Genomic DNA, 22507 nt, shown 5'->3' with positions numbered 1-22507 from the left:
GCTTCATCATTTGAGACTGGATGGTGGAGGGATGGAAGGATAGGTTGTGAAAGGATGTGCACACTGTGTGTGTGTGTGTGTTTGTGCGTAAGGATTGTATTTCTTTGCAGTCATCTGGTCGTTATCACTCTCTCTGAGAGCTGTTGAGGCCACTTGGAGGTTTATTGTGGCATTGTTGACTGGAAATAGGTGGGTGTCTTATCCCTCCCTGTCTGTTGAGAGAGGACTACTCAATTCTAACAAAATGGATTCTTTTACCCCTCTTTCAAACCAGTGGTCTTCTCTATCTGGAATGCGGCTGTCCTCCAGTTGAAGTCCTCCAGGCTTAAAGTTAGCTAGCTGGGGAATTCTAGGAGTTGAAGTTCTCCAGGCTTAAAGTTAGATGGCTAGGGAATTCTGGGAGTTGAAGTCCTCCAGGCTTAAAGTTGCCAAGATTGGAGACCCCCTGCTCCAAAGCACTAAAGAGCAGGCCAGGCAATAGGTGTAAGCTCATCAGAGGGAGATTAGCACAGATGCTGTAGCTGCTGCTCATTTTATGCATAGATCAGTTCACTGGGAAATGCCTTTCATGACTCAGGAAGGAGCAAAACAAAAAGAAAACAGAAATCAGAACAAAAAAAAAATCAGAAATTGTTCTGTTGGCTTAAACACTTTGTTGACTTGTAAGTGGCTCCGGGAAAACTCATCGCCGCAACCACAGCAAACTCTCTGAGTGTAGCTTCTCCTTCTTCGCCATTTGGGGCATCGTTTTAGAAAACTGCTTTTTGCTGGCTCTTTATTAATTTATTTATTTTGGAAACTCAGAGCTGAGAGATCACTTTCGTTTCTCTTGGTTGCTGGAGCTGCTTCTCCACAATCACGAGGACGCACAGAAAGGGGAGGAGGAGGCGCTAAATTGGGTAACTTAGAAAGGGAGAGCAGAATCCTTCTCTTAAAGAGAGAGCAGGAATTTCTGTGTCTCTCAGCTTTCAATCAACATGGGTGGTTTGCTAACATGCCATCAGTGTTCCACACGCATGGAGAGTCTAAAGGACCACAGTTTCTGGGACTTCAGTAGGACATGGGTGAGAAAGTACTTTTGGTTCATCCTTGTCACTTTCATTGTACTTATTTTATGGATCATTCTCTACTCATGGGCCCCACCAGAGCCAGGCACGATATGCCCTAAAGACCAAGCCAATTTGCTTCACAACATCTCCCAAATGGAGGCAGAAAAAGTGACTCTGAGGAAGCAACTGATCGAGATGGAAAAGGAGATGCAGAAGCTCAGGAATGTTACGAATGGGACTCAAGAAAAGACTTTGCAACTTTTGGAAAAGAAGCAAGAAGAAGTGGATGCCCTGAGCAAGGAATTATTGGGGTTCAATCAATCCCTTGTACTAACCAGACAGCTCCTGGAGAAGGAAAAGGAGAAAGGCCAAAATTTGCAGAGTAAATTGCAGAGTACAAAGGAGATTCAGCAGCAGAGAGATTCCTGCCAGAAAGAGCTGGTAAATAGGGAAAGGGGGGGGGATATATTCATTGTAAAGTAAGATTAGATTTAAAAAACATAGAAAAAATGTTGTTGTTAGTTGCGAAGTTGTGTCTGACCCATTGTGACCCCATGGACAACGTTCCTCCAGGCCCTCCTCTCCTCACCATCCTTTGGAATCCATTGAAGCTCACGCCTGGTGCTTCAGTGACTCCATCCAGCCACCTCATTCTCTGTCGTCCCCTTCTTCTTTTGCCCTCAATCTTTCCCAGCATCAGCCTCTTCTCCAGTGAGTCCTCTCTTCTCATTAGGTGGCCAAAGTATTTCAGTTTCCTCTTCAGGATCTGGCCTTCTAAAGCAGTGTTTTTCAACCTTTTTTGTGCAAAGGCACACTTTTTTCATGAAAAAAATCACGAGGCACACCACCATTAGAAAATGTTTAAAAAATTTAACTCTGTGCCTATATTGAATATATATATATAGTGTTTTTCCCACGGCACACCTTACACTATGTCACGGCACACTAGTGTGCCGCGACACAGTGGTTGAAAAACACTGTTCTAAAGAGCAATCAGGGTTGATCTCCTCTAGTACTGACCAGTTTGATCGCCTTGCAGTCCAAGGGACTCGCAGGAGTCTTCTCCAGCACCAGAGTTCAAAGGCCTCAATTCTTTGGCACTCAGCCTTTCTTATGGTCCAACCTTCACAGCCGTACATTGCAACTGGGGAAACCATAGCCTTGACTAAACACACTTTTGTTGGCAAGGTGAAGTCTCTGCTTTTTAGTACGCTGTCAAGATTTGCCATAACTTTCCTTCCCAGGATCAAGCGTTTTTTAATTTCTTGGCTGCAGTCCCCATCTTGGAGCCCAGGAAAATAAAATTTCTCTCTTTAGGATCATCCTACAAAACTCTCTCCATATATCTTTTCACATTTTTACATATGTGCACACGTCAATATTGTTGTTGCTGTGATACTTTTGACCAGCAGATCCTCCCAAAAGATATAGGGAAGATGAAGACATTGTTGTTGTTGTTTTTAAAGTAATCTTTATTAGTTATACATTTTTTAAAGAGTAAAATATACAAATACAAATACAATTTTAAACATACAACCCAACCCCCCACCCGCAGTGACAGTCATTCACAGCCCAACTTTTGTTTCCTTCCTCATTGTTAGGTCTCTAAGCCACATCTTCTCATTACAAAATTCAGGGATCTATTACAATACCCATGTTCACTTTTAGTTCCCATTGTTAACAACTGCTATTTAACTTTCCCCGTTTTAAGTCCCTGCTGTTCTCCTTGTCGCCCACATATACCATAGGTTCCAGCTAAGATAATGTTCCGTTTGTCTCTCAGCCAACCCGTCATTCTGTCCATTTCTGCACATTCATAGATCTTTTTAATTATAGCATCTTCTGACGGTATGATAGTGGATTTCCAAAATTGTGTATAAGTTATTCTTGCGGCCACAATTATATGTAGGCTCAAATGCCATATTGAATTGCTCATGTTTTCTGGTTTAATGCTTAGTAGAAGGTTCTCGTGTTTCCATTCCATGCTTGCCCCGGTAACCTCTTTTAGCCATTTTTGAATCCTTGTCCAGTATTTCATGGCCTCAGTACAGGACCACCAAATATGGTAGAATGTGCCATCCTTTCTTCCACATTTCCAACACAGTGGAGATAACCCAGGAAACATTTTGGCTAACCTCGTTGGTGGGGGGGAAGTGACACCTATAAACCATCTTGTATATGTTTTCTTTGAATGCTGTAGATATTGTAAATTTAATGGTCTTACTCCATAGATCCCACCATTTGCCCATTTCAATCTCATAGCCAACGTTTCTCTCCCATGCTATTAGAAGGCTTTTATCCATCTCTTCATTAGCATCTTGGCAGGTCAAAAATTGATAAATCTTCGATAATATTTTCTTGTCTCCGCCAAACAAAATCTTATCTAGCCCCTGAGGGTTTGGGTAGATCCCAAACCGTACCTTATCGCTTTTAAACCTGTTTCTAACCTGTAAATATTCCCACCATTCCAGATTCCTGCCCTGCTGCTCTAATTCCATCTTTGTTTTCATGTTGCCATCTTCTGTCATAATGTCTTTATATGTTATGTTTCTTGTCCAATTAAATACACTGGGATGCGTTAAGGCCTCTAATGGTGCCAACCAGCACGGAACACTAAGATAGTATTTTTTCCTCATCTTTTCCCAGACCCCCATCAAAATCTTTCGAATATAATGTCCCATGAAGTACCTATGGGGGGTGTCTCTTTCTTGCCAGATGGAGGCATGCCATCCCTGGGGGAGGTCATGTCCCTCTATAGCAAATAGGCGCCTTCTACTCAACGTCACCCAATCCTTCACCCATGTCATAATTGCTGCATTATAATATGCTTCCCAGTTGGGTACTCCGAAGCCTCCCAGTTCTTTACGTTTTTGCAATATTTGGGCTTTAATTTGTGCTTTCTTGCCTTGCCATATAAATCGAGCCACTATTGTCTCCAAAGATTTTTAAAAAATTTAATCCAATTTAGTTGGTGCCGTTTGAAACAGAAACAAAAGTTTTGGTAATACATATGTCTTAACTGTCGCAATCCTGCCCATCAAAGACAGTTGTTTACCACTCCAATTAGTCATATCCTTAGATACCTGCTGTAGCAATTTCATATAATTATCTACTTTGATAGAGGAACATCTCTCCGTGAGCCAAATTCCCAAGTATTGTATTTTATGGGCCATGTTAATCCCTAACAGGCTTTGTACTTCCCTTTTCTGGTTCAGAGTCATATTCTTAATTAACAGTTTTGTCTTCTCTTTGTTTAGACGTAGCCCCGCTATCCTACCGTACTCCTCTATTTTACGTAAAAGTTGTATCCCAGAAGCTATAGGATCCTCCAGGATAAAAACAAGGTCGTCGGCGAAAGCCTGGACCTTAAATTCCTGAGCTTTAGCTCGTAACCCTTTAATTTGTGTATCACTCCTCACTATTCTAAGAAGGGGTTCTAATGTGAGGATAAACAGTAGGGGGGATAACGGGCATCCTTGTCTTGTGCCTTTACCAATCTCAATATCACCCGCCTCTTCTCCATTTACCAATAATGTCGCGGTTTGTCATACATAAATTGCCCGAATTGCATTTAAGAAGTTTTCTCCAAACTTCATATTTTCTAATTGTGACAACATAAACTTCCAATTTACCCGATCAAAAGCCTTTTGTGCGTCAAGAAACATAAAGGCCACTTGTTTATCCGGCCGGGCTTCATAATATTCTAAGGCATCCAAAATAATTCTAACATTATCTTTCAAATGCCTTGATGGCAGGAAGCCGTTCTGATCAGGGTGTATAAATTTATTAAGGAAGAATTTAAGTCTATCTGCCAGAATAGCTGCAACGATTTTATAATCCACATTCAAAAGTGAAATGGGTCTATAGTTTTTAATTTGGGTACGGTCAGCTCCAGCTTTAGGCAAAAGGGTTATATAGGCCTCAGCCCACGATTTTGGTGCGATAGAATCCGTCAAGACAGCATTAAATATTACTATCATCTCTTGTCCTAAGATTTCCAAAAAAGTTTTATAGATTTCAACTGGCAAACCATCCATGCCAGGAGTTTTGTTGTTTTCCATTTTTTTGACTGCCTTTTCTAATTCATCTATTGTTATCTTTTGGTTCAGTACCCCTTTCGCTTCATTTGAGATCTTGGGTAGATTTGCATTATCTAAAAATTCCTTAATTTGGTCCTCAGAAATTTCTTCCCTACTATATAGTTGCTGAAAAAAACCTTGGATAATTTCCTGTTTCTCCCCCTTGGTTTCTACTAATTCCCCTTTACTATTCTGCAGTTGAGCTATATGTCTGCTCTCTCTTTCTTTCCAAAGTCTATAAGAGAGCCAACGACCCGGTTTGTTAGCATGCTCAAAAAAGTTTTGCTTAATCCCCCTAAGTTTCCGAGCAACATCCTCCTGGTCTAGAAGAGAGATCCCGTGCTTAATTCTAGCCATTTCTTTTTTTCCCCTATCATCTAGTGGGTCCTGTTGCAAGGCTTTTTCTACCACCTCCAATTTAGCTACCCATTTTGCCCTCTCTTCTAATTTTTTCCTCTGTGTGCCTGTTGTATATTTAATAGCTAGGCCTCTCATATAAGCCTTGGCCGTATCCCAAAGTATTTGTGGAGTTACTCCCTTCCTATTTTCTTCAAAAAAAACCCCTCATTTCCCTTTTAAACATTTGCTGAAATTCTTGTTCTTTCACTATCTCTGTATTCATCATCCACCTTCTCTTCCTCCCCTGCCTTACTCCTTTCCACACCAATAAGAGTGGATTATGATCGGCCCAAGTATTAACCTCAATTGCTGCTTCCTTAATCAAATCCCCAATTTCTGGTGTCAACCAGGCCATGTTGATCCTAGAACAGGATTGATGTCTGTGAAAAGAAAGTAAATTGTTGTTTCTGTGGGTGGAGTTCACTCCATACATCCTTTAATTCATATTCCTCCCTCATGTCTTCAAAAGTTTTGGGGAGAACTCTCCTCCTTTCTCTTAATTTCCCCCCCTTTTGGATGTTTCCTGGGTTATAATCCATTGTCCTATCTGCCACAGCTTTATAATCACCCACCACACATATGTGGTCATAGCCTAACTCTGCAATTTTTAGATGCAACTTTCTAAAGAAAGTACTTTGGTTGTCATTCGGTGCTTATATGACCACCAGCAAAATTTTATATCGACCAAATTTCAATTCAACCATTAAAAGTCTCCCCTCCCCATCAGTATACACCAATTTAGAATCGATATGGTCTTTAACATACAAAACAATGCTCCTTTTCTTTTCATCTGCTAAACTTGTATACATTATACCCAGCCGGGGGTAATACAACACATTTTGCTGGTGGTTCACTATATGTACTTCTTGCAGGCATGTCAGATCACAATTCATTTTCCGTAAAGCATTCAGTATTTTATTTCTCTTTCTTAGTGAATTCAAACCATTTATATTTAAAGAAATGAAGGTGAGTTCATCCGCCATGTTTATTTGTGTAAGGCTTTGGATTTTGTTGTCTGCCTCGTCTGCGGTCTCTCATCTCTGCTTTGATTCTCATTTCCCCCTTTCTCATCTCCCGGGACACTATTCTTTCGCTCCTCTCCTCGGCTCTTGTTATCCAATTCTCCATCATTATTCTGAGTTCCCCTCTTCAACTGGCTTTCCATAAAGTCTTGTGCATCTTGCAATGATTCAATCCGAAACCTCTGGCCTTGCCAGAGAAAAGATAACCCTTCTGGGAAAAGCCACCTATACATCACCTGAAGTTTCCTCAATTGTGTTGTTAGGTCCTGATATTTCTGCCTCCTTTCCCTCACTCTTCTTGGTATCTGTTTTAGTACTATCACCATTTCCCCCGCATACATGGTATTCTGGTCACGTGCCTTCTGGTAAATTTCTTCTCTCAGGGATCATTTACTAAACCTCACGTGCACTTCACGTGGCAGTTTCTGTCTCCTAGTATAGTGTTGAAAGAAATGTCCTAAAGAAATGTCCTTTTGGGTTCAGCTCCAAGTGGGGAAAAAGACACTGGAGACATGGAGGCTGCTTGGAAAGATGGTTTATTGTTGGACAGGGCCACATGGCTTTAGCCCTGTACAGAAAAGGTGATCACATGTTTCAATGTTGATGGAGAAGAAGAGAGAAGGGCTGAGGAAGGGGCCTGCTAAGCTTTTTATAACCTGTTTAGTCCCACCTCTCTGTTTCCTGTTCCTGTGTAAGAAATGTATTCTGACTGGTTGTCAGACTCCCATGGGGCCATGCAGGGGGCTACTCTCTAGGCTCTGATGAGTCCAGGTATAGATAAGTTCTCAGATGCCATGTGGAGAGTTGAGTAATATCCCTTCCCCCTACAGCTGCAGTGAGGAGAAGTCTTTATTATGTAAAGTGGGCTAGCCTGGCCATCTTAATGGCCCATTAGCTGGGGATGGGCAGAAAGCTATAGGCAACTATTATGTCTTTTAAAACATGTTTCTTTTCACATCCAGAGAAATATTCTGCCTTTTCAATATTTCCTAGGATATTTCATTTTTTGGGGAGAGGGCTGGATGATAACTTCCCACAATAGGAAGTATAGACACTATACATGTCATCAATGTCACTCTGTATCAACAGCTTATCTTTCTGGGCGATCCCTGCTATCATCTCAACCATAATTTCTTTCAGTTCCTCCCCTCTTTCCTCTGGAATATTTTGAAATCTGAGAAAGAAGGCTGACTTTTCTAATTCCAACATAGCAATCTCATCTCCCAACCTTCTATTAATATGTAGCTGCCTCATCTCCCACCTCGCCATGTTCCCTTCACTTTCCTTCATTTTTACTCCTAAATCTTGAATTTGACCCTCCTGTTTCTCTATTTTTGCCCAGATCTCCTTTTGCTATGAATACAGCTGTTTCATTTCACCCCTCATGTCTCCCATTTCATTTTTAATGTCGGCCAGGGATTTTTCGGTGATCTCTTGATACTTAGCCATATTATTTTGTATCGATAGCAAAGTTGTCTGTATATTTTGCAATGTGGGTGCCTTCTCTACCCCAGCCATATTGTCTAAAGTTCTGTGTAGTGTTGGAGGGGTTGTAGATGGGGACGACTGAATAGGTAATGCCGAGGGTTTTTTCCTCCGCTTTGCCCAGCTCATATCAATTAGGTTAAGAATATCCCATTGCTTCATAAGCTATCTGCTACCAGTTTAAGCAATGTTCCAACTTATTTTGCTGCTATCTATAAGGAAAAATATATATGAATATAGTCCCATAGAGAGATCTAAAAAAAGTACAAGAGGGGGCTCATATCAGGAAAGAAAGGAAAGAAGGGGGTGCAAATACATCAACACACAAAAAAGGAATCAAACCTCAAAGAGAAGAGAACAAAAAGGAAGGGAAGTTCAGCTCAAAATATTCCCCTTTCAAGTGTCCAACTCCAGCTCCAAAAAAAAAAAGAGAAAACATGCGCACAGTAGATATAATATTGACTGTCTCAAATGGAGCCTTAAATCTCCTATAGCAGCACAAAAGTTTTCCAAAAATCTTGGGAGCAGGCAGGGCAAGTCCGCTGATTACTATCAGCTGTGCCTCAGGGTAAAGACTTCACTCTCCTCTGTTTCCACCACCTAGGCCGCCTTCGATGACTCTTTATGATGTTAATCCTTCTTCGATTGTTAATTCATTTGCTCCTGTTTGTCTTAATTGCCGCTAAAAGTCCCATCGAAGAGAGAAAAACAATTGCCAGAGATGCAGTAACCAAATAGTAAATCCAACTTGCTCTTCAAGAAAGTTTAGGGCATCCAGATTCACACCAAAAATCCTACGCCAAACAAAAGTGCTGCGTCATGGCTTTGGGACCGCCGTGCATCTCTCTTCAGTAAGGTGACCAGATTTTCAGATTGGTAAAGAGGGACACCATTGACCGGGGGGGGGGGGGGGGGCTTGATTAAAAATTTTATATTTTGTCAAACATGACCCCAGGACACTGAAACCATCATAAATACGAATCTGTTGCCAAACATCAAAATTTTGATCACGTGACCATGAGGATGCTGCAACGGTCGCTAAGTGTGAAAATGTCATCAGACACTTTTTTCAATGCCATTGTAACTTTGGTCACTAAATGAACTGTTTGAAAGTTAAGGCTAGCTTGCATTATAATGCCTTATGCTAGCTTACATTTTCAAGAGAGAGAAGCTAAACTCCTTGTTAGAATTGTAATAGAAATGAATAGAGTAGAGTAAAATAGAATAGAAAAGTTTATTAGCCAAGTGTGATTGGACACACAAGGAATTTGTCTTTGGTGAATATGCTGTCAGTGTACATAAAGAAAAATAAAATAGTAAGATAGTGGGATCCTTGCTGCACCAAGCCTTCACTAATCCTCTCACTTTCATCAAAAACAGTAAAAATCAATCATGCTTTTTTATTTCTATTTATTATTTTGCTATGGCCACATATGAATATATATGCACATTCCAAACAGATTTTCTTACTAAACAGCCACCATTCTCATCCATAGACCACTAAATGCATCACCAACCTTTTCTGTATTCTTTCATTTCCTTCCATCCATTTTATTTATTTAACACAGAGTAGATTAGGCTGTCAGCCTTAGTCATTCTTCTAACATGACAACAATTCTTACCAACAAGGACGGTATTGGCACATTTTAGCTAATGCAACCTAAACATAACCAAAGCCTATTTCACTTCAAGTATGCTAACTTTATTCTATGCCTTCCCACGCATTACATGGCTTGAATGTTAGCAGATCGCCACCAAATTGCACAGGTGGTTGTTCTACCAGATGGACATCCTTACTTTTTCTCGAAAACAGGAGAGAGGCTGCCTTTCCTAGTCTAGCCCCGTAACAACAACCTACGAGGTAGGCTGGGTTAAAAAAAAAGCGAGTATCGGGGAATTCTGCGACTGTACCACCTCTTCGCTGCTCTCGCTTCCCAGGGAGCCCCCTTTCCTCTCGCCGAGCAGCCCGTTCTCGGAACAAAACAGAGAGGCTCAGAGGCGGATACGCCTGGCAGTTGGTGGGGACGGTGCCGAGAGGGGCTTGCGCTGGGAAAGGGAGCTTGCACGGTCCTCTGCACGCCGCCCTTTCCCAGCACAAGCCCCTCTCGGCACCGTCCCCACCGACTGCCAGGCATATCCACCTCTGAGCCTCTCCGCGCAGTCACCCCCTTCCCCGTCGCGCCCCCCACCCCAAAAACAAACCACCAGCGCTCCTCCCGCTCCCCCACTCCCCAGGCCTGCAGCGCCTTTTCTTCCCGTTCGGCTCCGAGCCACCATCATGGACCTCTTTTGGCTCCGCTCTAGGCACTGGCCACCGTGCCGCCGTCCTCCCCTCCATCATTCCCCCTCCTCCCAGAGCACCACCAGAATCACGCCAACCTCAATACGGATGCAAAGGTGTCACATCACCACCACCCATGTTCACGAGGTGCCGGGCATCGCAGGGCGCAGAGGAACCCAGCAGACAGACGGGAGACCGGGGGAGGGGGGAAGGAAGAGATCCCATCCAGGGTAAAAAGGGAAAAGCGGAGAGCCTACCCTGGACAGGATCTCTTCCTCCCCCTCCCCCCGGTCTCCTGTCTGTCTGCTGGGTTCCTCTGTGCCCTGCGATGCCCATCTGGGTTAGCTTCCTTGGACACTCAGCCTCCACCCCCACCCCCACCTTCCCTCCGACCAACTGTCAGTTTATTCTTCGCTACAAACAAAACACGGGGAAGCCAGCATCGAGTTTTCGATGACTCCGAGGTGCGCTTACTGAAATGCGGTCTTCCTTCACTCTCTGCTTGGAGCCTCTGGGATGATCGTGGCGGGTGGGGGAAGCGAGGGCAGAGCTGAGCCGGGGAGGCAGAGATGAGAAGTGAGGGCTAAATGCAAAGCGCGCCGAAGAGAGCAAGCGAAGCATCCCCAAAACGAAGGACGGGTGGGAAGCGCTTGACCAGCATGTGAGAAGGCAGGCTGGAAGTGGCCGTGGGCACACCTGCGTTGGGGAGGCGGAAGGGAAAAGAGGCAGCCACGTGTATCGGTTCTCCTTGCGGTAGATAAGGGAGGTTCGTAGCAAGGGTCCGCCGGCAGGTAGGCTTGGGCAGGGCGAAGGCCTCAGGTCGGGGGAGCGAGAATGGGCGGGGAGGAAACGGAGATGGCCAAGCCCGGGGAAAGCACCAGGGAAAGAAGAGATCCCATCCAGGGTAGGCTCTCCGCTTTTCCCTCTTTTTAACCTGGATGGGATCTCTTCCTCCCCCCCCCCCAGTCTCCCGTCTGTCTGCTGGGTTCCTCTGTGCCCTGCGATGCCCGGCGCCTCATGAACATGGGTGGCGGCGATGTGACGCCTTTGCAGGTGCCTCAGTTGCCCCTGGATCGTGGGCGGATCTCCATTGACGAGGAACTCAATAATCCTGGCACATAAAGCTTTTTTCCCCCCTCGGAAACTGAAGCTCGTTTAAAGAAAAAGAGAAGGGCGGGCAGCTTCACGTGAGTGAGTAACTCCGGCGGTGGGAATCGGGAGGCTTCAGATGGGCGGCGGTGCTTCCCTTGCAAACGGGGATCAGCACACTCGCCACCTCCCCCTTCCCCGAGAGGAGCTCTGCAGCGGGACAGACGAATGGAGGGGAAGATTGCCCCTTCCTCCTCCGAGTCCCCAAACTCCATCTTCCCTGGCCTGCACTCCTGTGCCCAGGCTCCTTTGGGTTTGGGGGTAATCCAAATGGGTGGAGCGGGGGATCCCTGGGGCAACGGTCTTCCACAGTTCTGGAGTGAACCTTCACCTTCCCCGCCCAGGATTGCAAGGCTGGAGGCCTCGGCAGCAGCCACCCCCACCCCCAGCCGGCCAACCCTCGCCCGTACCATGAGTTTACCGGCCAGGTATCCATTGAGCTGGAGGGCAGGCACCGTGGCTTCCTCGCCGCTAGTCTCACTGCTTTCCTCGGGCTCGGCCATCTCCGTTTCCTCCCCGCCCATTCTCGCTCCCCCGACCTGAGGCCTTCGCCCCGCCCAAGCCTACCTGCCGGCGGACCCTTGCTACGAACCTCCTTATCTACTGCAAGGAGAACCGATACACGTGGCCGCCTCTTTTCCCTTCCGCGGCCACTTCCAGCCTGCCTTCTCACATGCTGGTCAAGCGCTTCCCGCCCATCCTTCACTTTGGGGATGCTTCGCTTGCTCTCTTCGGCGTGCTTTGCATTTAGCCCTCACTTCTCATCTCTGCCTCCCCGGCTCAGCTCCACCCTCGCTTCCCCCACCCGCCAACGATCATCCCAGAGGCTCCAAGCAGAGACTGAAGGAAGACTGCATTTCAGTTAGCGCACCTCGGAGTCACCGAAAACTCGATGCCGGCTTCCCTGCTGCGACTGGCGGGGACGGCGATGAAAGCTCGGGCTCCACTCCTCCGTCTGAGGCTGCGGCTAACGGGGGCGGCCAAGCGCTTTCCTCAAAAACCCCGCCTTCCACACACACCCAGCTTCCAAAATCCGGGGAGTTGCGGGGAGGGACGATCTTCTTCCCCTCTCTCAGGTTGCCCGGTTCCCCCCCCAGTTCCTCTCATGAGTAGCTCACAAGGGAAGGCCTTCCCTTCCCTTGCTAAAGGCTGCCGCCGCCCACCCGAAGCAGTGAAGCCTCCCGATTCCCACCGGCACCGCCGGAGTTACTCACCAGGGTAGTGCAGCAAAAGCAAATGGCGAAGGCGAAATGAAATGGAGATTCATGAGAGTCGCGACTCGCACGGCATGCTTAAGCGGACTCCAGCCAATCAGTGAGGTGGCTGGGATGGAAAATTTTAAGCATGCCTCGTGCGTGCTTAAAGTTTTCCATCCCAGCCAGCTCACTGATTGGCTGGAGTCCAGGCCAATCAGTGAGCGGCAGGCTGGGCTGGCTTAGATTTTTAGTGTAGATAGAATAGATGGGGGAATGGAACGAGAGAGCTAGCGGCAGCTGATGATGGGCAGGGGAGCCAGCGAGCACCAAAATAAAGCGGGGGGTTTTGAGAACCGGGCAGGACGTGGGAAAAATGATGAAAAGTCGTGCCTGTCCCGCCAGATGCAGGACATCTGGTCACCCTACTCTTCAGACGTCTGGGATCAGGGCTAAGCCTCTGCTTTGCTGAGGAGATTGCACTTCCCCCCGCCTGCAGAGAAGCACCTCTGTTCTTCGCTGAGTCCCTCCGAGACCAGCAAACGGCTGCTCTTTATGCCGCCAGACCCCTGGTTTGTCAGCTAGGCTTCAGAGCTATCTCCAAGCCGGCCGCCATAGCCAATGACGTCACCGGAAGTCAAGACCCCTGCTCCAAAGCACTAAAGAGCAGGCTAGGCAATAGGTGTAAGCTCATCAGAGGGAGATTAGCACAGATGCTGTAGCTGCTGCTCATTTTATGCATAGATCAGTTCATGGGGAAATGCCTTTTATGACTCAGGAAGGAGCAAAACAAAAAGAAAACAGAAATCAGAACAAAAAAGAAACAGAAATTGTTCTGTTGGCTTAAACACTTTGTTGACTTGTAAGTGGCTCCAGGAAAACCCATCGCGGCAACCACAGCAAACTCTCTGAGTGTAGTTTCTCCTTCTTCTCCATTTGGGGCATCGTTTTAGAAAACTGCTTTTTGCTGGCTCTTTATTAATTTATTTATTTTGGAAACTCCGAGCTGAGAGATTACTTTCGTTTCTCCTGGTTGCTGGAGCTGCTTCTCCACAATCGTGAGGACGCACAGAAAGGGGAGGAGGAGGCGCTAACTTAGAAAGGGAGAGCAGAATCCTTCTCTTAAAGAGACAGCCGGAATTTCTGGGTTTCTCAGCTTTCAACCAACATGGGTGGTTTGCTAACATACCGTCAGTGTTCCACATACATGGAGAGTCTAAAGGACCACAGTTTCTGGGACCTCACTAGGACAAGGATGAGAAACTACTTTTGGTTCATCCTTGTCACTTTAACTGTACTTACTTTATGGATCATTCTCTACTCATGGGCCCCACCAGAGCCAGGCAGGATATGCCCTAAAGACCAAGCCAATTTGCTTCACAACATCTCCCAAATGGAGGCAGAAAAAGTGACTCTGAGGAAGCAACTGATCGAGATGGAAAAGGAGATGCAGAAGCTCAGGAATGTTACGAACCGGACTCAAGAAAAGACTTTGCAACTTTTGGAAAAGAAGCAAGAAGAAGTGGATGCCCTGAGCAAGGAATTATTGGGGTTCAATCAATCCCTTGTACTAACCAGACAGCTCCTGGAGAAGGAAAAGGAGAAAGGCCAAAATTTGCAGAGTAAATTGCAGAGTACAAAGGAGATTCAGCAGCAGAGAGATTCCTGCCAGAAAGAGCTGGTAAATAGGGAAAGGGGGGGGATATATTCATTGTAAAGTAAGATTAGATTTAAAAAACATAGAAAAAATGTTGTTGTTAGTTGCGAAGTTGTGTCTGACCCATTGTGACCCCATGGACAACGTTCCTCCAGGCCCTCCTCTCCTCACCATCCTTTGGAATCCATTGAAGCTCACGCCTGCTGCTTCAGTGACTCCATCCAGCCACCTCATTCTCTGTCGTCCCCTTCTTCTTTTGCCCTCAATCTTTCCCAGCATCAGCCTCTTCTCTAGTGAGTCCTCTCTTCTCATTAGGTGGCCAAAGTATTTGCAGTTTCCTCTTCAGGATCTGGCCTTCTAAAGAGCAGTCAGGGTTGATCTCCTCTAGGACTGACCGGTTTGATTGCCTTGCAGTCCAAGGGACTCGCAGGAGTCTTCTCCAGCACCATAGTTCAAAGGACTCAATTCTTCAGCGCTCAGCCTTTCTTATGGTCCAACCTTCACAGCCATACATTGCAACTGGGGAAACCATAGCCTTGACTAAACACACTTTTGTTGGCAAGGTGAAGTCTCTGCTTTTTAGTACGCTGTCAAGATTTGCCATAACTTTCCTTCCCAGGATCAAGCGTTTTTTTAATTTCTTGGCTGCAGTCCCCATCTTGGAGCCCAGGAAAATAAAATTTCTCTCTTTAGGATCATCCTACAAAACTCTCTCCATATATCTTTTCACATTTTTACATATGTGCACACGTCAATATTGTTGTTGCTGTGATACTTTTGACCAGCAGATCCTCCCAAAAGATATAGGGAAGATGAAGACATTGTTGTAATACAGGTAGTTCTTGACTTATGACCACAATTGAGCCCAAAATTTCTGTTGTTCAGTGAAACATTTTTAAGTGAGCCCCCCCATTTTATGATCTTTCTTGCCACAGTTGTTAAGTGAATGACCATAGTTGATAGTAACTTAGTAACATGGTTGTTAAGTGAATCTGGCTCTCTCCCATTGATTTTGTTTGTCAGAAGGTCGCAAAAGGGGATCACATGACCTTGGTACACAGCAATGGTCATAAGTATGAACCAGTTGCCAAGCATCTGAATTTTGATCCCAGGATCATGGGGCTGCCACAAAAGTCATAAGTGTGAAAAGTCACTTTTTTCAGTGCCGTTGTAACTTTGAACGGTCACTACGTGAACTGTTATAAGTTGAGGACTACCTGTACATGCCCTGTTCCAAGTGATGCAAATTTTTGAAAATGATGACTTGTGATTCTGTCCATTCTTACCGTGCCCAGGTACTTTTCCAGATCTTTTGGCATAGCAACAGACGTTGCAGTTATTTTTCATTTCTTCAAGGGTAAATAATAAATATGTTGCTATTGGCCTGAATCAATCTACTGGAGCAGTGTGATTCAATCTCAGTAATTTTAAGAAGTATGGGACTTCAACTCAAGGAATTCTGGGAGTTGGAGTCCATATGTCTTCAGGTTACTGAGGTTGAGAAACACTGTGTTAGAGGATAAAGGCCTCTTCATTAAAGATTATGGATCCAATCTATCTGTACTTTGCTGGTTCATTGTGGGCTGATAGATGGATTGATTTAAAATCATCCAGTGAAAACCCAACCTGTTCAGGACAGGTTGGGTGTTCGTTGGTGAACCCATCCAGCCATCTGAATGATGCTTTTCTCCATCTAAGTTTAGTTGTTAAGAGCAACATCTATTAAAAGGGACAATCACAATCACAACCAGGCACACAACACACCAGATCATAGTCTTTCCCATTTCACGATGAAGTGCTGTTGTTCAGTTCAGATTAGAGCAGGGGTGAAATCCACTTGCCTTTGATATGTGAGCGCATGCACCGGACCTTCTGCACATGCACAGAGGATCAAAAACAGATGTGATGATGTCAGGGTGAGTGGGCGGAGCCTGCTACGAGTGTGCCTACAAAGGTAAGCAAACAAGGGGGGGAGGGGGAATCCGTTGTGCCATGCGATTTAGATTAGCTTTAGAAATCCTGCTTTCTAGCTAATATAAATCACGCAGCACAGCTGATCGTCTTGAAATCATTTTTTTTTACTAAGGGTTCAGGTGAACCAATAACATTTTTACTACCGGTTCGGGTGATCTGGTCCGAACCAGTAGCATTTCACCCCTGGATTAGAGCAATTATTTCTAAAGTTACATCTTACACGTAAAGGTTAGTAGAGAGGTGGATGGTGCTATTCCAGAGATTTCGGTTTAACTCAGCTTCAATTTGACCCACCTGAATTTGACAGCAAATTGCTTTGGCAAACTTTGGGAGTAAATTGTTTGAAAGCAGCCTCTGAATATCTGTTTCGGTTGAAGCTTATGAATGAATGAAAAACATATTACTTTGATATATACTGAAGAATTTTCAGACTGCATGAAGTTTTTGGATGAACCTACATGAATTTCAGAAATCTTGGAACTGATCTGTTTTTTGTATCTCTTTTCTTATTATACATGCTTCGTGTGTACAGTATGATATGGAGAATTGCATGGAATGGAAGCATTTTGTTTTTAAATATGAATCACTCATTTGAAACATTAGAAATAAAAAAAAACTATTTGACAACTGTGGAACATAATCATATCATAATAGAATGATAGAAATAAGAATTGGAAGGAACTTAAAACTCTCTCCAGCCAACCCAACGTCTTTATGCAATTCTGAGATCCCGGCTGTCATGGCATTTATTTCCTAATTCTAGAAATATAACTGATACACCTTATTTGTTCATGTTCTTTGGTAATGAGTAGAGCAAAACACTCATCTTTTTAATCTCGTGATCATTCCATTTTGCGTTGGTTTTCTTTCCCCATTAGAACACGTTGGAAGAAAAACTCAAATCTCCAGATAGTAAAGCTGAAGAATACAAAGGTAAGTGATAACCATGTGGCTGACCTAATACAGGACTTTCTCCACTTCCAGGTTAAACAACTTTCCACTCATCCTTGAGTTGGCAGAAAACTGAAGAGAATTACTATAAGTCAGGGGTGTCAAACTAAAAGCCTGGATGTGGCCTGCGGGGTTAGGGTTAGGGTTAGATCTGGCCCACCGGGCTGCCCTGGAAACAGCAAAGGAATGGCCCATGGTGTCTCTGCCAGCACAAACGGAGTTCAGGGGGGCTGTGTGTGGCTCTCCTGGGCTCCGTTTTCGGCTGTGACAGCCTCCTGCAAGCCCTCTGCCAGTGAAAATGGAGCTTGGGAGGAGAGTATTCGTTCAGCACTTGTTCTAAAATCCCAACCTCTGCAAACCTGCTTCAATAGCCAAACTTGCTGATAGGCAGTTTTAAAAGTGCATGCCACCCGTCCACTTACTTTGGTGTTCTTTGGCATTACTTAGCACTTCCCGGTGTTCTTTCAAAGCTCAGCAGTTTCGCAAAACTGTCTTACGACATGGGCTGGGGCAGAAGTGGTATCCAGGAGGTTCTGACCAGTTCTGGAGAACCGGTAGTGGAAATTTTGAGTAGTTGGGAGAACCGGTACATACCACCTCTGGCTGGCCCCGCCCCCATCTCTTCTCTGCCTTCCGAGTCCCAGCTGATTGGAAGAAAATGGGAATTTTTACAGTATCCTTTCCCTTCCATGCCCACCAAGCCCACACCCACCAAGCCACGCCCATGGTAGTAAAAAAATGTGAATCCCACCACTGGGCTGAGGATCAGGTGAAGGCAACGTGAATGACATAGTAAAGGAACTTATAGTATGTAAGATGCGAGAAGGGGAAGATCTTTTTAGTGCCAACATGTGTGGGCTTAAGCTGGGTGAAGCCATCTATAGTGGGGCCCCATGTTAGCCTGCATTGCTAATAGATAGCATACTGGGAACAAGTAGTTCAGCAACAATAGATTCTCCTTTTGTGACCCTATGCCTTGCGTGTATGTGTAAGAGAAAGTGAAGTGTTACTGGGTAACAATATTTTTCTTTTTTCTTTTTAGGTAAAGTAGCAGATCTTCAGAGGCAGCTAGAACAAGAACAGAAAAATCGAGACTTTGATAAACGTGAAAGGTAACAAACAAAATTTTGCTTGTTGCTGGGAATCACCAGTCCTTCATATATCCTGCATCCAGAAACAGCCAGCCAGATGTTTCTAGGGAATATCCCCATGTCCTAGAGCCCACAATGTCACAAGGACCAGGAACTGCTGCTAAAAGTCCTTAAAATTCAGAACAAAACAAAGGTACTGGGGTCAGACCAATGGATGCCATCCTGCCCAGCATCCATTTCATACTGTTGGAAGAAATGTCCATCTGGGTTCAGTTCCCAATGGGAAGAAAGACCCTGGAAACATGATGGTTGCTTGGAAAGATGGTTTAATGGTGGACAGGACCACATGGCTTGAGGTCCTGGGGGGGAAAGGGGGGTCATATGCCTTGAAGAACTTGAAGAAAAAGGGGAGAGATGCTGAGAGAGTCTCAGTTTTATACCCTCTCTTGGGCCCCGCCTCGGAGCTGTTCCTGTGTAAGAAATGTATTCTGATTGGTTGTCAGACTCCCATGGGTCTTGGTTAACTTTGTAGGCTGTCTGTCCCAGGCTTAGTTGACCCTTGCTGGCTGATGTAATCTTCCCAGTTTCCATGTGACAAGTTTCTGTTGCTAGACGGGTCCTATTATGGCTCTGCCTAAAAGAGGTAGATTTTTGTTATGTAGAATACACTGGCTCAGGCCTTAAAGGCCCATTGACAAACAGCTGTTAAGAGTGAATCTGTTTCCTGCCTAAAAACATGTTTCTCCATACTCGGCCTTTTTAATATTTCCTAGGATATTTCATTCTTCTAGAAAAGGTGCTAACTTCCTACAATACAATAAACGATAAAATAAACCCCCTCTTTCCTCAACTGGGCAATTCCCTGTGTTTTGAGATGGCATCTCCCAGAATTCCAAGCCTTCAACCCTGGAGGCAATTCTGGCACATGAAGGGCCAGTTGGTTATTCTTTTTGATTAGTTCCCATCCTCGGTTTCTTAATCAATAACATAAAATAAAGCCAAGTGGCATAAGAGATGGGAACAATTCTACGGTCCAGGTCTCTGTGATACGTTACGGGGGGAAATCATTTGTCAAGAGTCCTGTTATCACAGGCAACTGTATAGTCCAGGAGTCAGCAACCGTAAACACTCAAAGAGCCATTTGGACCCGTTTCTCACAGAAAAGAAAATACCGGGAGCCACAAAACCCTTTTGACATCTAAAATGAAGATAACACTACATATATCGTTTTTTATCTTTATAAAAAGAAACTATGGTGGCATTTATGGCATTTATGAAATCAATGAACTGCTATAGAGAATACAAATTTTTATTTCTGCATGTAACAAAAACATTTTGAACTCCGGAAAAAAAAGATGGGTTGAAAAGCTCAATAAAGCTTGCATGCTTGTGGCCGTCGCACATTGGTGGTTGTGACGCATATTTTGAGCTACAGGGAGCCAGAGTAGAGGGATGAAAGAGCCATAGGTTGCAGATCCCTGGTATAGTCCAATTGATAGACTCTAACGAAGAGGTCTCCAACCTTGGCAACTTTAATCCTGGTGGACTTCAACTCCCAGAATTCCCCAGCCAGCTGTGGAACTCTGTGGCTGTGGAACTTTGGGAGCTGAAGTCCACCAGGCTTAAAGTTTCCAAGGTTGGAGACCCCTGCTCTGATGAACCCTTTGAGAAGTGTTTATGAGGTTGGAACAAAAGAGCCAAGATGGTGACTACAATAACCAGTGCCTTTTCTCTGAACCCTTCCTTTTTCTTCTAGAGCGTCGGACCAGAAGAGAATCAGGGAATTAAACGATCAAATTGACAACAAAAATTATGATAATTTCCTGGCCTGCGCAATTGGGATTTTTTTCATTTCCTTCAGCTGTTGCTTCTGTGCCGGATTTTGGAAGCTAGTGAAGTAGCATTGCCGTTCAAGAAGTCCTGGGATCAATGGCGGCAGCTTAAAAACAAAGTACTGCGGCAGGAAAGGAAACATTACTCCTTCTTACTTGCCCATTTAAAATATAAATGTCTTTGTTAAGCACTGGGTTTGTTTCCCAACAGAGTTATATTTGTATTTTATTTTATTTTTTAAAAAAATATTTCCTAAATCATTTAAAGCTGTACTTTAAATGTATTATTTAGAGCCATGGTGTGGATAGAATCCTGTACTGCAGGCTACTTCTGCTGACTACCAGCTGCCTACTATTTGGCAGTTCAAATCTCACCAGGCTCAAGGTTGACTCAGCCTTCCATCCTTCTGAGGTGGGCAAAATGAGGACCCAGATTGTTGGGGGCAATAGGCTGATTATGTAATCCACTTAGAGGAGGTTGTAAAAGCACTGTGAAGCGGTATATAAGTCTAAGTGCTATTGCTATTAAGTCACATGGTCAGACAGATGTTTGGACTGGATTTGGCATTTTTATCCACCTATCAAGTCCTTCCCAAGGACTTGGGACAGGCAGATGTGGAGGTCTGGTGGTGTTGCGTTCTGATTGTTGCAGGATGTAAGCTGTTCTGAGAAAGGCTGTCTTTTGCAATTGACTGGTGATTATTTTTTCAATGCCGATCGTCTTCAAGGGGTGCTCCAACTAAACACAGAGAGCACCAAGGACCCCTCATTTCCTGAGCTACAAATATTCTCCTTTAATGGTGCTCCAGTTGTTTTGGGATTGTCGCCAAGATGCCTATTGCAGGTAGTCCTCCACTTACAATAGTTCGTTTAGTGACCATTCCAAGTTACAACAGCACTGAAAAAAAACTGACTTACTGTCACACTTGCAACCCAGATCAAAATTCAGACACTTGGCAACTGCTTCGTATTTATGACGGTTGCAGTGTTCCAGGGTCATGCAATCAACTTCTGCAACCTTCTGACCAGCAAAGTTGGTGGGGAAGCCAAATTCATTTAACAATTGTGGTTCTAATGTCACAACTGTAGGGATTCACTTGGCATCTGTGACAAGAAAGGCCATAAAATGGGGCAACATTCACTCATCAAATGTCTCACTTAACGAAAGGAATGTTGGGCTCCATTGTGTCCGTACGTTGAGCACTACCTGTATTAATAATACTATCTTTGCTTTCTTTTGCCACAGTTTCTCTATTTCTATTTGCAGGTCTTTGTATTTTATTGTCATCTTCTCTGTTCTTTCTCTTCACTTCTGTCTCCAGATTCTGCTACCTATCCACTATCCAAACTTTGTTTTTCTTATCAACAATTGTTAAGTCTGGCATGTTATATGGTAGGTGCCTGTCTGTTTGAATTTTTAAATCCCAGAGCACTTTAGTTGCTTCATTTAGCAATAGCAATAGCAATAGCAGTTAGACTTATATACCGCTTCATAGGGCTTTCAGCCCTCTCTAAGCGGTTTACAGAGTCAGCATATCGCCCCCACAGTCTGAGTCCTCATTTCACCCACCTCGGAAGGATGGAAGGCTGAGTCAACCTTGAGCCGGTGAGATTAGAACCACTGAACTGCAGATAACAGTCAGCTGAAGTGGCCTGCAGTACTGCACCCTAACCACTGCGCCACCTCGGCTCCTTTACTGTTACTATGATCATAAACACAGCAATGTGAAACCACATTTGCCTGTTCTTTTAGCTGGCACATTGCATTCTTCTCAGGAATCAAGGAAGTCATAATATATTGGCATAACATACGGGTGGATCTAAGCAGTGTGCCCTTTTGTAATTGGCAGATGGGAATTTTGTCAATGCACAGATGTTATTATCATTATTTTCTATAATATACTAATATTTCAAGTAAAGCACAATATGTGAAATAAAAACACAGTACATACTGTATTTTTTGGAGTATAAGACGCATCAAGATTTTGAAGAGGCAAATTTAAAAAAAAGCTTTTGCACTCTGCAAAAAAACAGCTCCCTTTTTTCCCCAAACAAAGAGCATGAATAGCCTTTAGGAGGCTTGTAGAGCACTCCGGGGAGGGGGGGGAGGTACAAGCAAAAAACGGCCCGTTTTCATTTTTTTTTTCAAAAGAAGGGCATGAATAACCTTTAGGAGGCTTATAGAGTGCTTCTGGGGGCTGGGAGGGGGGGCAAAATTGAGCAAAAGACGGTCCGTTGTTCACTCATTTCTCCTCCCCAGCCCCCAAGAGCACCCTGAAAGCCTCCTAAAGGCTACGCATGGCCATTTTGGTGAAGGGGGTGGGGTTTGAGGAGGCAAAAAAAGC

At 44.6% G+C, this 22507-nt stretch overlaps 1 protein-coding gene across 1 annotated transcript; it reads left to right on the top strand.

Moving 5' to 3' along the window:
* Positions 1–888: 888 nt before the first annotated feature.
* Positions 889–20370, top strand: LOC116523710 (golgin subfamily A member 6-like protein 22). The gene is made up of 5 exons (XM_032238849.1): positions 889–1490; positions 13985–14338; positions 17167–17221; positions 18282–18351; positions 20087–20370. The coding sequence occupies exons 1-5, from the start codon at positions 978–980 to the stop codon at positions 20229–20231; spliced, it is 1137 nt and encodes a 378-aa protein (XP_032094740.1). The 5' UTR covers positions 889–977; the 3' UTR covers positions 20232–20370.
* The last annotated feature ends 2137 nt before the right edge of the window (positions 20371–22507 follow it).

The sequence above is a fragment of the Thamnophis elegans genome, chromosome 1 (assembly GCF_009769535.1).
Source record: "Thamnophis elegans isolate rThaEle1 chromosome 1, rThaEle1.pri, whole genome shotgun sequence".
Lineage (NCBI taxonomy): Eukaryota > Metazoa > Chordata > Lepidosauria > Squamata > Colubridae > Thamnophis > Thamnophis elegans.
This window is presented reverse-complemented; position numbering and strand designations above follow the sequence as displayed.